We start from the raw sequence: 15,242 nt of genomic DNA on the forward strand, positions 1-15,242 counted from the left end.
TCGAATATATGAATACAGGGCTTCTGGCAAGACTTATTTAAATATATTTAATTTTCTAAAATAAAAACTAGTTTCGACAATTTTTTAAACTATTTTGTCCGCTTAACGCCGTCACTTATTACATAAATATTTTAATATTTAATGTAAAAATATGTAAAATATTTTATATAGCCCAAACATAATGGCAGCACGCTCTTTGGGTTGGTGTCTTGGCTAGTTATGACATAGCAATCGACAAGAACCGTTGTTGGTGTCTTTATTTCCGTCATATGGACCGCCATTTTGCAGCTGTCCATAAATTAGTTGAACATCTGTTAGCATCCTTTGCACATTCGCGAAAAGTGATTTCCTTTTTTTACTTGCGCGTGTATAGTAATTTAGTGTTTGTCTTATCAGCGCCAAAGCGTGCGGGTCGGTGGTTGCTTACTAGTGAATCGGTGAGTTGTTTGCAGTGCTCAATAAAGTCTCCAAAGGGAAGGCATGCGTGTCTGCGCCAAGATTTGGTGCTCTTGCATTCAGCATCTCTCGCTGTCCACGCGTGATTTCCGTGTTGGATGCGGGCTAATGGGAGATAGCCGCCACATGTATATCCCGTTGCTCGTGCTCCACAGCTGAGCTAAGTTGAGACAGCTGTCGTCCTTCTGTTCGTGGCCGCTGCTGCCGCGGCGATGTGAAAATTTTGTGTGATATGCAAACTCGCTCAGTAACGCGCAGGAATCTAACGAAATCGTACACGAAATGACAAGTGCCGTCGCGTGTGTACTATGTGCGCTTAGCAATTTTACAGAATTTTTACAAAATAGCAGCAATGAAAATTTTGTTTTTGCTTAAAAAGTCTTGGTTAGTTGTGATGGCGTTATAACGGTGTGTGTTAAAGTTGGCAAAAAATTAAGTTGTAACCCTTGAAAGCCAGAGCTCAATGTCGAAAAAATTCAAAAATTATGTGCAAATAAATGTGTGTGTGTAAAAAGTAGAAGAAAAACGCAAGTATGCAGATGAGAAATGCTGGACGCGGTGGCGAAGGCAGCCGAAGTGTGTGTGTGTGAAAAAGTTGCAAGCAAGGGCTGCTGCGGCCCTCTCCGCACACGCCCTATTTACCCACTTAGCGAGTGACAGTCGATGGCTAGCAGCGCAGCGGCAGCACCAGCCACACGAACGTTAGCAGCTGTTGAAAATGCGTGTAAGCGTCGAAAACATGCAAAAGTCGTAAGCGCAAATAAAAATTAGTTTTCGGCCAATTTCTGGCTGCAGGGCATGATTGTGCAAATACAGCAGAAAATTAGTTACTTAACCTACAAAAGTGGCAACACAATGTGCAAATAATTTCGTGTAGATACTTAAATGTGTGCATATGTATGCAAGCCTGTGTATTCAGCGCTTGCCTTGACACATGTTGGCAGGACGGATGGCGAAATTTATTTTGTTTTTGCGCTGGTCGCCGCGCTTTCAAGTCGCAAAGTCGCTGCGCGTACTAGGTGGGCGTTTAAGCGCCCACTAAACATGGTTGTTGTTGCTATGCTTGTGTCGACGCAATTTGTAGCCACATGTTATGCATTAACCCATTACGGTGTTAGCCGCAAAGTTCAAACGCTGCGACAGTAACTTTGCCTAAACGAAAAATCTAATTTATTAAGCACGCATGCAAAAACAACAACAAACACAGCAAACTGATTAATTGTACGCAAGTCACGCCACGGCAGCTGCCAATAGTGCGTTTTGGAAGCATTGGCATCTTCATTAGTGCGTACATAAAGTATATACAAATAATAATGTGAATTATGTACACCTTCACATAACCATACATATACATATGTGCAAAAAATACTATGTGTAGCCGCGCCAACATGCCACAAGCGGTAGAGCGCAAATTTGACGTCCCGTTAGAGGTGCAGGCACCAGCTATGAAATTGCCCAACCAATAGCTGCTTCCACGGCGTTTCTCTCCAACTTCAGCTGGCTTGGTGCTTTGTGTGTCCAACGCGTTGTCCTCAAAGTGTGCTTTGATGGCGATTGTTGCCACTTATTACCATTTCTTTTCCTTGGAAGCGTTCTGATTTGCATATTATTCTCAGCAGCAGCAGCAGCAACCATTAGCAGATTCTCGCATACATATTCATTTGGCCAGCAGCTGCGTATAAGTGTCAGCAGCGCATATAAAAAGCACCGAAAAAGCAATGACAACAACAACAAAACGTTAACACAAGCTGTCTAACATTATTGTGTCACTGCCGCGTCCGGTGCTTCAATCGGTGCTGCTGCTGCTTGCAAATCTCCGTCGGCCATTTTTGTTACACACTCCTGTATTTAGTGTTGCCTTGACGTTTTTATTTCTTCCTAGTTACAACACAACATGATCATTATTGCAGCTAACTCTTCGGTTGCCCCGCTTTGAGCAGCACTGCCGCAGCTCGTTTTGGGTGGAGGCGTGCCGCTTTTAATGGCTTGTTAGCTTTATTAAACTTCGCAGTAGTTGTTGTTGTAATATTTATTGTTATTCTTGCTGGAGGTGTTATATATCTAACGAGCTATGCGGCAAAGGTGTGCGAAATTTGGCATTTCAAGAAAGGTTGTGGAGGCAATGTGCGTATTTAGACCTCCCTAGCATTTGCTAAATACATAAATTGAGGTGGGCGCAGTATTACTGTCGCTTGTGCCTTATTATGCCATTCTTCAGGTCTGGCACTTGCGTTCATACTTTGATTTTCTTATATGTATAGTTATTGAATTGAAATGAGATGTGGTAATTTTGGTGGGGGATTGGTTAATAAAATATATAAATATGTAGCGACCAATGTACTATTTGATACTTTTTTCATTTATGTAAGCCATGAAAGCGGTTCGATTAGAAATCTATAACACGCACAGAAACGCCTTCGAACTACCGAGTATTTGTATTTTCTTGTTGCTAAAGCTATTTCCGGTAGTATTCACATCACTTCTAGAATTCATGCCCGAGTTTCTGGTACATATGACTGTTTCTGTTCTTTTAATCATATTCGTGAATTTAGCCGTACAATGTTATTTTTTTTTTTAATCTTGAATTTGATTTTTCCAGAATTTCATCAATTTTGGCCATAAATAATTTATCTGATTTATAATTCAATTTATGGTTTTGATCTTATTTACCTCATTTCACTATTGATTTTGTAATCGTAACGCTCACATAGCCTTTTAGATGAAAAGTAAGCAGCATTAGAAAATGCGTCCACATCGCCACTTCCAACCTCATCCAAGTGCGTACTTGCCTCCCCCTTGTCTGCAGCGTTCACTCAACTGCTCATCGATAACTCAGTCCACCGACATGTCCAGCCATTCATTCATCCATGCATTCACATATACTCACCGCGTTGGTTGTCACATGGCCACGCAGCTGTCACTTGGGCTAGTGCCTGCCTTTTGTAGGCAAAACTTCCATAACAGCATATCCTGGATGGATGGATACATGGCTGGCGGTGCGAGCTCATGTGTTTGTGAGCGTGTATGTGGCGGCTTGTTGTTTGGTCTGCCTTCGTCAGTGTAAGGAAGTTTCAATGCTGTTTCCGCTGCCAACTCATGTTTTCCATAAAGTTGTTGCCAACAGTGCCTCACATACATATGTGACGTAGTAGTTGTTGTATCTTTTGTTTAGCGTTCTTCTCGTGACAGTTGTGTCAATTCGAACATTTTGTAGCAGCGCTGAAATTAAAATGCTACCAAGCACAAGTACTGATTGGCTTGGCTTGTTGTTGTAGTTACACGTGCGTTTTCGTGCGTGTTGGTTTCTGCATCTATTTTTGGATAAAGACCACATTTTAGGTGTTAGCTCGGATAGCTCTTTAATAGAAGATTTTGAAGTCGTATTTCATTAGGTTTGGGGCACTTTGTGGTCGTTTCCGAATTTCGCAAGTTGCGGTCAATACAATGCATCAAACGATGCCACGTTCCTCACCTCTTGGTCATGTACAAGAAAGTAAAAGGTTCCACTCTTCTCTCTCTGTTATCATCCACTACTGGAGAATATCCATTCACCAGATATTTTGGACAAAATATTTCAGCCAGCGTAAGAGAGACTAGAGTTTTCATTTTATTAGATATCTTCACAAAAATTGGCACAGATTATTGTCAAAGACAATGCTACAATCTCCGAAGAAATTGTTCATATTGCATCACTATAGCATCTAGCTGACATACAAACTGACCGATTAAAATCAAATTTTTAAAAGAACCTTTTGTATTTGTAAAGGGTTCTATAGCTTCGGTGCAACCGTGCTGATTTTATATGTATTTGTATGGTTATCCTCCTTTCTATGAGTATCTCGAATTTATTTCTGTCCATAATTGTACGTTTATGAGCCATTTGCTCACACCCGTTGTGCGTTGTGCTCAACGGCGCGTAGACTCAGTTAATTACGCTTCCAGCCACTTTATAGCGCATTTATTGACTGAATATACAATCAATAAATATGCGTGTTGTCGAACTTCTCGCCGTCGCAGCTTTAAGTGCCTACGCAGCCGCGCCCAATACTTTAAGCCATCTAAATGCAGCCGAATAACAGGATGAAGTGTTTGTAAAGTGCGTTTTTCTCTATTTTAGCAATATTGCCATTCCCTTGCCTTCATTGATTTAATTGCAATATTCAAATATGCATGGTGTTTGAAATAATATTTAATTGTAACCAGTAAAAATAAAAAATAGTGTTATTTAAAGCAGAAATTAAAAATAATAAAACAAATTAAAGTGTTGCATAAAAATTAACGAAAGAAAAATCTGCTCGCGAAAAAGTGCTCAAAATGCCAAGTGCAAACGTGAAAATGCATAAACCCTCAAAATTGCAACGCCTGCCGCAAGCTTTGTCGTGTCACGCTTCCAGCGCACATTCGCTGCAGCGACAATGAGTAGTTGAGGGCACGTGTTCGGAGGTGCAGTGCGTGCGTGTGTATTGCCCCGCTCATTCCCACAAGCTGTGCATGACGTAACGCTTAAAAGTTTTTGTGATTGTGTTGTTTAGCGCGTGTGCGTGTGAGTGTGCATTGTACGGCGCTTGTACCACATCGGTGCTGACCAAACGCTTAAGAGCCGTCTGAGGCCGCGCACGGGCGCCGCGCTGAAATGCAAGCGAACAGCAGCGGTCGAACAGCTTTATCGGCACAATCATCAGGTACACCGTCGCAATCAACGATCTCGTCGTCGGGAAAGGTAAGTGTGAGGATATTTCCCAAACAGAAGCTGTAAATTATATGGTCGAACTACAAAGGTGACCTACCTTGGTCCGAGAACACAAAACTTCGCCAGTTGCCTCTATCTTTTGCGAGGATACGCCAGTTGTACGTCCAAAGTCCAGACAGGTCGCTTTGCACTTGGTTTTTCCATCGGATGCGTAGACGCCCTTGCTTCCATTGTCCACCTATGAATCTCGAGTCTATGGATCTTTTCGCTGGTGGGCAGACCCTTAAATCGATTACTTCTCAATGGCCCCATCACGGCTCTCTCTCTCTCCTGGCCGAAACCCTGGCAGCTACACGGGTTGGCTACCGCATCTCATTCAAATCTATTCACGTTGCCTGGGGTGTTCGACACGGACGAAGAAATAGAGATTGAGTATAGTAGCTCGACTGTGGCTGGATACCCAGAATAACCCCCACAAATCATTTACACACAATCTTATATCCTAAATTAGTTGAATTTTAAAGCTTTCGAAGATGACTGACGTATCGTGCGTTGCTAAACCACCAGTCCCTGCTAGCCGGCTAAGTTCTTTGTCGTCAATAGGTTTAGAGCAAATTGTGAAATTTGATCACAATCCTTTGGCCATTAGTTTTAGTATGCTCTCTTGCATCTGTGAAATACTCTGCGGACCACTGTAGATACGTTCTAACGGGAAACGACCGTTGCTGGTTCACAACTTATGTATTGGTTAATAATGAACTTCTGGCTTACCTCAATGAAAGAGTTTCCGATCCACTAATAATTGTAAATCATGTCGTCATCGACAAGTGTGTTACATGTGGCAAAGCAAACCAATTCAGCTTAATCCACTCAAAGTAGCGCTCTGAGACTGCCATTGAGAGCTCAGTAGTTGGTTTGAAGTGTACAACACACCAAAAAGAATGGATCCCATGGGCCGAACATATCCGTTTGCTCGTACATATAAGTGTAAACGTGTTATCAAGCATAGATTTTATTGCATTCAAGCAAAAGTAAGCTTTACGACTTAAGTCGTTGTGTGGCGTGTACGCGCCCGAACTCGTAAATCAACCACAGCACACACACTAATAGAGCGATAAATGAAAAACAGGGAACAGGCAAATGCTCGCCTCCACTTCTAAGCACTCGCATGCGGCCTGACAGCAACAGCTGATGAAGCTAAGCTTTCTATAGTTCAATTAAGTCCACAATCCAAATAGAGCAACCGCAGAAAATGCGACTTCATAAAAAACCAAATAACTTAAACAATGGAAAAATAGTTGGAGCTGTGCGGTCGTAAAATACGCACTAGCACTAGCCAAAAAGCAAGTTGTAAAAAATTGCAGAAATAAACAGAAAAATATGCGGAAACCGCAAACGAATGACATTTTCAAGCACTTTTTATGCGACCCTGGGGTATGCGCCAAGGCAAAGCAAATAAAGCGCCGCAGAAAGCAGACGCAGAACCGGCCGATGACTCGCAAGCGCTGATGGCTTGCTTTACACCGTCAGATTCATACTCAGTCATCGATTTTGTGGGCGCTGCGAGGTTGGTGGATACGCGATTGGCGCGAATGAAGTCGTTGTATTCTAATCCAAAGCAAATTTTGTTTGCTTGTTCACCAAATGTTCTGCTTCTCTATGTGTTTGTTTGCGGACTGTTGAATGATTATAGAAAGAGCTGACGCAGCTACGGACGGAAAGCCAAATGTTGGCGAGGACTCAAGTGACGCTACAAGGCACACAAGCAGGCATTTGTATTGAAAGTGGGAAATATGAGTAGAAACTGCAAATCACATATAATTTGTATGTACAAACTGCGTGAGTACTTAGTCGAGCTCATAAAACTAGCAAGCAATAACATGAACATAAAAAATATTAGAGCAAAACGGTTGTGATTTTTTATGCGCCCTGCTGCAAGGGTTGTGTGAATAAGGCTCAACTAAGAGAAAGTGACTAAAAGCAGCGGTAGTCGTTAGGGTGTTATTGCGGATACATGGAAAATGTAGTAGGAGCAAAACTAAGGCAGTGAGCAGACAAACTCCATAAAAAAAACCGTTGAGATCTTTGATGTATATGTTTTGCTTGCTGCTTGCTTGAGTGGAAGAGATGCTTCTGAAAAGTACTCGAAGATCTGGAATTATTTTCATACCAGGCCTTGTGACATAATTGTTAGACGGAGAACACGGTGTTTACTTTTCGAATAATGCGATGTATTCTGCAAATCACTCTGGGAATGAGGTTCAAAGAGAAAATGTTCCAAGTTGGACTCTTAACGTAACTGTATTCATTATCTACATTCCCTCTTGGCTTAATCAAGTATCTAACATTATCCATACAGACGTTGTGGCAGGCGGTATCCACTCTAGTAAATAGTAAAAGCTCCAAAGAGTCGCATACGATTTCATTTTATTATTTAAGCTTATCGTCAAAAGCCACAGCCAAACGTTCGGATAATGAAAGTGAAGAATGTGTGTGCTAAAAGCAAAGGATCACACAATTTTTGCTTTCTTTTAGACCTTTTGTGCTTGCTTGTATGCCAGCCATTCACAGGCCCTTCGATACAACGGCTCACTTTCATACTTCAGGACCCAAAAATACAATTGAAAATTGTAGACAGTTCTCCCAGCGGCGTAGGCGTTATACATTCACAAATACGCACGCATCTCTACGCATGTATTGGTGCTATTATATTTATTAGCGCGCTTGCCTGCACCCACACAATAGTTATTAGTCTGCTTTTGGGCGCAGAGCAACTAACTGCCACCACACGATTGTGCCAACGACTTGCGCCCGCTTGCCAATTCCAAAGACACAACATTTTCGATTGCCGTCGATGTGCATGTGATGTGTTGTTGTTGAAACGGCCACTCGGTCGGGGTCATTCACAGTTTTGTTGTACTGTCCATTGTACGAGTACTGGTCTAGATGTGAGTTTGTGGTCTGCAGTCGAGTCCACCGCCCCACTGGCTGGCAATAATAATGGATTCATTTATGGGCCAACACATGAATTTGATTGTTCACTTGTGTATTGTACTCTTGTAGACCTATCTGTGTTTGCATGTGCTTTCGCTCGTCAGCCATAATCGGTTGCATTCAATTGTCGTGCAACGGCCGGTGTGCCGGTTGATCAGGCTAACGGTCATAGAAGTTTTGAATTTTGCACTCAAATGGCCAATAAATGTTTGACTCTTTGTGTGACCTGTCAAAATGGTCGAGGAGGGGGGGTCGTTGATTGTGCCGAGCCGGGGTGATTGTTGCAACAGTGCAATAGTCGGTGTAATTGAGAGATTAGGGATTACTGACTAGCATAACTGTATGAATTAACAATGGTAATTGAGTGAAAATTGAAAGGTGAAATGAATAATCTAGGGAGATGCTCGGGTGAGTGCACACTGTGGCAGTTTGATGTGATGATAGTTAGATCATGTGTGAGGGCAAGTAATTGTAAGACACAGGCACATTTTGGTGAGCTTTTTTAGTAATATTTGGGAGTTAGTACTGCTTTGTTGACTATTTGTAAATAGTGTTCTGAACGAACCGAAAACTTATCAATAATCTATGGAAAACTTGAATACTAATTTAAAGCTTAGAATGCTCATAAAGACCTATAAGTCCTCCAAACGAGAGAAAAGTGAAAAAAGAACAAAAATTTAACCACAATTCCTGTGGATGAGACAGTAGACTGATACTTGAATAGACGACACTAATATACTTCTCAGCTTTTCGTTATATCAAAACGGCTTAGAAACACTGCCAGCGAGATTCAGAGAGTTTTTTGGATAAACCTATTTTTATGTAAAAGCAATTTTGGATAAAAGCTTGGCGGTATTTCAACAAATGACGTGTTATGATGGTTTCTCGTGCAGAAAATTTTTTCATTAGAAATGAATACATAGTGCTTTCTATACCATGGGTTCTTCCCACTTTTTGGTAGTACCACGATGTTATTCTTTCATCTGTCCACTTGAACACTCTAACTTCTTCGCACATGGCTGCCCACTATTTCGGTAAAAACTTTTCAATGCTCCGCAAAGACTTTCCGCCATTCAATATTTATTTCGGCGGCGAATAACGTAAGGACACGCATCGTTCTGCCGACGCAGCAGCGCTTAACAGATACGACCTAATTTCGTACCACCAACGCCGACGTTGGTACTGCTTTGCTGCGAAGGCTTCTCCACTACGCTGCTTCTTGCTGCCGTGGCTGTGGCGTAACCTAGAACACGAATCTTTGACGCGGCGCAGTCCGCTGTAGCTGCTTTTGCCATACATAACATTTTGCAGTTCCTTTCAGCATCTTCTTTGTTGGCTTTTGTTAGTTTCCGAATGTGTGTGTGTGTGTGTGGCACGTACGAGTGCGGCACATTTGTTCGCATCCTTGAATCTAGCGAGTGCGCATGTCACGCAGCCGGCTTGCAGGGATCCTGCGGGTGGAAGGGTACAAAAGTGAAAGCAAAAGTAAGCAGCGGGCCTCTAATATGTGGTGGGTGGTATAGAAGAATATAGAAAAACTGTGAAACTCTACAAAAACTGGCTTTGGCTATGCAAAGACTTCTCATTTGTACGCCCGATTTTCTCGCTATTACTCACTTGCCTAACACTCTCCTTATTTAAGCGCTTCCTACTGTCGCATGGTATTGTTTTTCGTGCCGCTGCCGCTGCTATCAGCGCCTAACTTTTGACAGCTGATGCTGGCCATTTGACAGCTATAGCAATAACGCCCCTTAGTGGTACGCGCACTTTGGTCTTCCTCACGCTTATCAACTGTGTTCTCACGCAGCGTGGCACTGGGTCAACTGTTCGTTGTCGACTCTTAGGCGTGTACTCTCGCACATGCTCGGCTATTCTTGTGGAGACTTTTTGCTCCTTATCTCTTGTAGTGCTTGGTTGGTTTCTTGCGGCGGGTGGTAAACGTAGCGGAAAAGCCAACTAACTAATGGTCAATATTTCAGCTTCAGCTAAGCGGCTGTGAATAAAGCGACTCACTTAAAGTCCATTCGGCTGTTATTGTTAATGTTTTAAAAAAGTTATCAGATAGCGCTTGCTGGACAGCCTTGCTTAGATCAATTCAAACATAGACACTCAGCGGCCGCATGAAGGTCTTGAACTTTAACAAAGCAAACAGTCAGCTTCTGAAAGTATACGTAGAGTTAACTGCCGTTGGAGCTCTGCATTGTTGTGGAGCCTTCACGTTCTTAACTCCCATTGCCACTTTTACTCTGCGCATTTATTGACACTTTGCGTGTGTGAAAATAAGCTCAACAATGCATAATTTCTAAATAATTGCTGTAATTTTTCATAAGGGACCTTTCGAGTAGGCGCTGCAGTTTTCGAAACCGTTAGATACAGCCAAACGAAGAAAAATGCGTCGAAAGCAGCGTCGCACAAGCTTACAACGCCACAGCCAGCCGCAGACTGTGACGTTTACGAAAGATAGCGAGACTTGCATTGACGGCTGCCGAGGTATTCCGAGCATACAAGTTGGTCGTCTCGTTTAGTAGAGCTTAAGCCAATGCCAACGGAATAAAAGACGACAAAGGATTTCACAAACACATTTTAATAATAAAATGAATTGTGGTATTAGGTGTGCTGTGTGCTAACGGTAGAGGGGCCGAGTGCTGCGAACGGTCGCCTTGGTAAGCGGCTGCGATGTGTAATTCAAGCAATTCAGTCAGTCAAAAGACAGAGTTGACAATTACTTGTAATGTGAGTTGGCAGCTGTAGATGCTGTGCGGATGCTTGGCGGGGGCGGTGGAGTTAGTCTCCAACGCACAATGCCAAAATGTGGGTGTGTCTGTGGCCATTCATGCTTGTGCTCAGCGCACACTTTTGTGGCCATGCTTGGGTGTGTGGAGTGGCAGTTGAGTAGGTTAAATAGCACAGCATGCGGGACGCGCCCAACCGTCAATCTGAATATTTATTTACTGCCATTAAAGTTGGCTAGCTTGTGAGACTTTGCTTCGATTGCGGTTGTTGTTGATGTTGGCTATGCCACGCATTCCCCTGTAAATATGTCGCCTGCTCAAAAAGCAGTAGCCTTTTTTATGTTTTTTTTCGTCTTCTGTTCTTCACTGCAGCGCGCGTGTGGCTCGAATATATATTGTAGTTGACAGTTTTGGCTCGCGTGCGCGCACTTGTGACTGCTATAAACACACACATACATATGTATATATACAAGTATGTACATATCGAGGCATGCGGAAGCTCTTGAGTGTGCTCGCATGGGGTTTTGTTTCCTGTTTCTTTGCTTCCTGGCTTGTTTTCGAAGAGCGCGGTATTGCCTGCTTGCCTTGCTGTGCCTTTGCCTGTGCCATCCATCAAGATAATTGTTATTTTGTTGTTATATTTTTTATGAATTGCCACAATTTAACGCGTCTGCTTTGACTTCGGCTTTGCTTTCTGCTGCGGTTTGATTTCTTTTTCTTCTTGTTCCGTTGTTTTCTTGCTCTGCAAATCGAGTGAGTTTGTCTTATGTTCCGTTACTTCACATTTGATGCCTATAAAGCGGTGTTTGTGTAGGCTTTTTGTCTCAGACAAATATGTGTGATATTTCTCCCTTGGAACAAGTTCATTTTAATCTTTACTGATAATTATTTATTGTGATTCGTTATAAGTTTTGAGATATCAGATCCGTTGCCTTCGTGTCATACGCTTTGCGGAGACGATGTCTCTTATGCTTTCCAAAGTGATATATGTATCAAAAGCTCTAGCGAGCAGTATGATATGAGATAATGCCCTTATCAATGCCTCTCCCGAAACTTTATACATGATTTACTGAGAAGGTTAGACAACGCCATTCCAGTTTCTTAATGGATAACCAAGTGGTAACCAATGCATGGTCCTTCACATCGTGATGGTTCTGTTAACTTAGCTCGTAACCTATATTTTTTTAAAGGTGCTGTTGGTTTTCAGTCATTCATGAAAGTCCGAAAAAATGGAATAATAATAGAGAGAGTGAAAGAGAGAGTAAGGGCTTTATTAAGTACAATTGAAGTTAAAAAACTTGAGGAATTCATGCAGTACTTAAATTTTCGTGTTTCTCTGCCGCAACATACACCAATCTGAACACCTGTTAACAACTATACGGTGTTCTCCACCTTCGCCCAACTTTCTCATATAATTTTCACAATCTACGAAATTTATTTACTTGAAAACCACACAAACCACAGAGCAGTCAAACCGCAGTGCCAACAACACAACACAACTGCTCGTAATGCCAACGATAGTTTAAAAGCAGCAACAACAAAAACAAAAATGAAAACGAAAGGACTGGAATTTATTTGCTCATATTTTTGCGAGCTTTTTTCGGACGAATTTACAACAAAACCAACAAAGAATATGGCAAAGGTCCTTGTGCTAAGGCCATGGAAGCCAGTGAGAACGCAAATCAACAACAAAAATGTGTCAGCAAGTCAACTTGAATGTCAGCAGGCTGAATGGACGTGCGTGTTGTTTGCGTTGTCGACACCAATAAAGTGGGCGTGGCGCGACAACAGCGATAGAGTCGCTCCAAAGCGACATGGTGGCATTCAAGTGAGGCTAAACACAAACACACACGTCCGCACTTGCACGGGAACAAGGCTCAAACAACGACCAAAAGCAACAAAGCGACAACAACACTAACACCAATGTAAAATCAAACAAAACGGCGCGACAACCTAGAAAACAATGGGCATCAAGGACGCTTCAATGTGCACAATGCGATGATATAGACCTGCTGCAACAACAACAAGAACGCGCAGTGGCAACAGCGCAAATGGCATGTAACAATAGTGTAAAGTACAACAAGTGCAATTGCACTGCCAATGCCAACAACAAAGCACGTGTATTGTGCGCATTAGAGTGTCAGCCATGCAAGGGGGCCAGCAATCAACAGCGACACCTACCGTGCGACAAGCGATGCAGCATGCCGACGACAACAGCGATGATTTTATGATTTTTAACTGTAGAAATGGAGAAAGAGTGGGCGGGGTGCACTTCCATAAACGCTCTGTGTGGCATGAGGTTGCATGAGCACTTAGTGCAAAGAGGAAGGAAGAGGCGCTGGCAGATAGTAGGCTTTTGATTGCACTTTGTGGCAGCGCATGCTGTTGTTGCCACTTCTACATGCTGGTGGGTGCTTCCTGTGCCTGTTGTCTGGTGCTTACTGAATAGTGTTCGTTGTTGTTGTGCGCCCACTCGCCGTCAGTGCCGTGTTGAACGGTCGATTGTTAGCTTGTCGACATTACTGGCGCGCTGCCAACAGGCTGGCTGGCTGGTATGGCATTTAGTAGCAGCAGCGACGCCAAAATAAGTCAGTGCTGCTGGCGAAATAGTTGTGCTCTATTATGCGACGTTGTTTGTGCCACCCAGAACAGGCGACCTCCGCTCAAGCCGACTTCGTTCATGCCCAGTGCCCCTTGCACGGCTTGAACTATGATGGGCGGCCCCAAACAGCCCATCACCTCAGCATTTCGTCTGCTCGGCACCTGTGGACCTTGCCCTCACACTGCATCGCTTGTCGCTTAGTCGATCGTCGTGAGTTTGCTTTGTTCGTTTGCTTGTTGCTGTGGCAATTGTTGCGCCGTGCCGCTTGTTGTTGTTGAAGAGATTTGCTTTTGTTGTCGAGCATCTACTTTCCTGGCACTTGGCAAAGCTTTTAGGCCGTTTTGTGCACCTTCTTTCTTTTCTCGTTTGGTGTGCGCCCCTTTCTTTGCTCCGCTGTTGAGTTGCAGGTCGCGCTTTTGTTACATTTTTAAATTAGCAATTCTTATAAGCACTTGTCTTACACTTTGTGTCTACTTTATTTTTGTTTTTGGCACTGTGAACTGCCGTTAATGTTGAGTTTCGTACAATTTATTGTCTTTGATGCCCAACGTTATCGTCTCGTTATCGGGCTTATCTACTTTTATCGGTTCTGCGTCCTCAAGCTTTTGCTGTAAATGGTCGCCTCAAACGCCTCCGCTTTATTTTTCGCTTGCGCTGACCTTTTACCTCCGTAGTTCGGTCATACTTTGCCACTATGGCGTCTGTTTCTGGCATTTACTTCTACTTCCGCAGCCATTGTTATTTCCGCTGGCAGCACCACTTTGCTTGCCTCGATTTTGTTTGGACGCTTCGTTTGCCTCATTTTGGCGCAATTATAAAGTTTTATTGTTGCTCTAATGGCTTTTTGAGAACTTTTATCTCTGTTGAATTAACATTTGGTTCCAAATGCTTCACAATAGTGATGAAATCTTTTTTTCGAAAGGAAAATGTTTGCAAAGATGCGAGCAAAGTTCTCAGCATTGAAAGGCATAACGGACGATGACCAACATTAGAACGGTGCGAACACGGTGTAGAGTCAAAGGGTCGAGTCGATAATGAACTACTTTAAGTTTCGGTTTCATTGATATGATATGACTTGATTGGATATGACCCTAGCGGTATTCCTTTCTTCTGAAATCAGATGGTCGTAAACATTTGGCTTTTTAAGAAATGAGTTCTTTATCTTATGACAGCTTTACCAAAGTTCGTTGGTTTCACTAACTGTGGCAGACGTTTTGACTTCGTGGTTGCTTTCCTATTGCTTGTATAAAACGGGTGGGTTTGGTATCAAGATTGCGAGCATCGAAAATGCATTGGTTTTTTAAGATTATGAAGAAACTTAAAAAATACGGACTAATATTTATTAAGAAAGCCGATCAAAAAAGTCCCCTTTACTAGCGTAGACACCGCTAACGCGGATATAGCCGAGTTAACAAAAACGCACCAGCCGTTTCTTCTTTTCGCTATGTGGTGCCAATTGGAGACTCCAAGCGAAGCGAGGTCCTTCTCCACCTAGTCTTTCGAACGGAGTGGAGGTCTTCCTCTTCCTCTGCTTCCCCCGGCTGGTACTGCGTCAAAAACTTTCAGAGCTAGAGTGTTTTCGTCCATATGTACGACATGACCTAGCCAGCGTAGCCGCTGTCTCTTATTCGCTGAACTATGTCAATGTCGTCGTATACATCATACAGCTCATTGTTTCATCGAATGCGATATTCCCCGGGGCCAACGCGCAAAGGACCATAAATCTTTCGCAGAACCTTTCTCTCGAAAACTCGTATCGTCGACTCAT

At 42.9% G+C, this 15,242-nt stretch overlaps 1 protein-coding gene across 2 annotated transcripts in view; it reads left to right on the plus strand.

Annotated features, from left to right (window-relative positions):
- The first annotated feature begins 214 nt into the window (after positions 1-214).
- LOC120774343 (MAGUK p55 subfamily member 5-A) overlaps positions 215-15,242 on the plus strand; it is a 149,706-nt gene continuing 134,678 nt past the window's right edge. Inside the window, exons 1-2 of one of the 2 annotated variants that reach the window (XM_040103906.1) lie at positions 215-987; positions 4,574-5,176. In XM_040103906.1, coding sequence (XP_039959840.1) covers positions 5,090-5,176 — 87 coding nt within the window. In that variant the 5' untranslated portion in view covers positions 215-987; positions 4,574-5,089. The remainder of the gene's footprint in view (positions 988-4,573; positions 5,177-15,242) is intronic. The other variant, XM_040103910.1, reaches the window with a different exon arrangement.

Source organism: Bactrocera tryoni, chromosome 4 (genome assembly GCF_016617805.1).
Source record: "Bactrocera tryoni isolate S06 chromosome 4, CSIRO_BtryS06_freeze2, whole genome shotgun sequence".
NCBI classification, from domain to species: Eukaryota; Metazoa; Arthropoda; class Insecta; order Diptera; family Tephritidae; genus Bactrocera; species Bactrocera tryoni.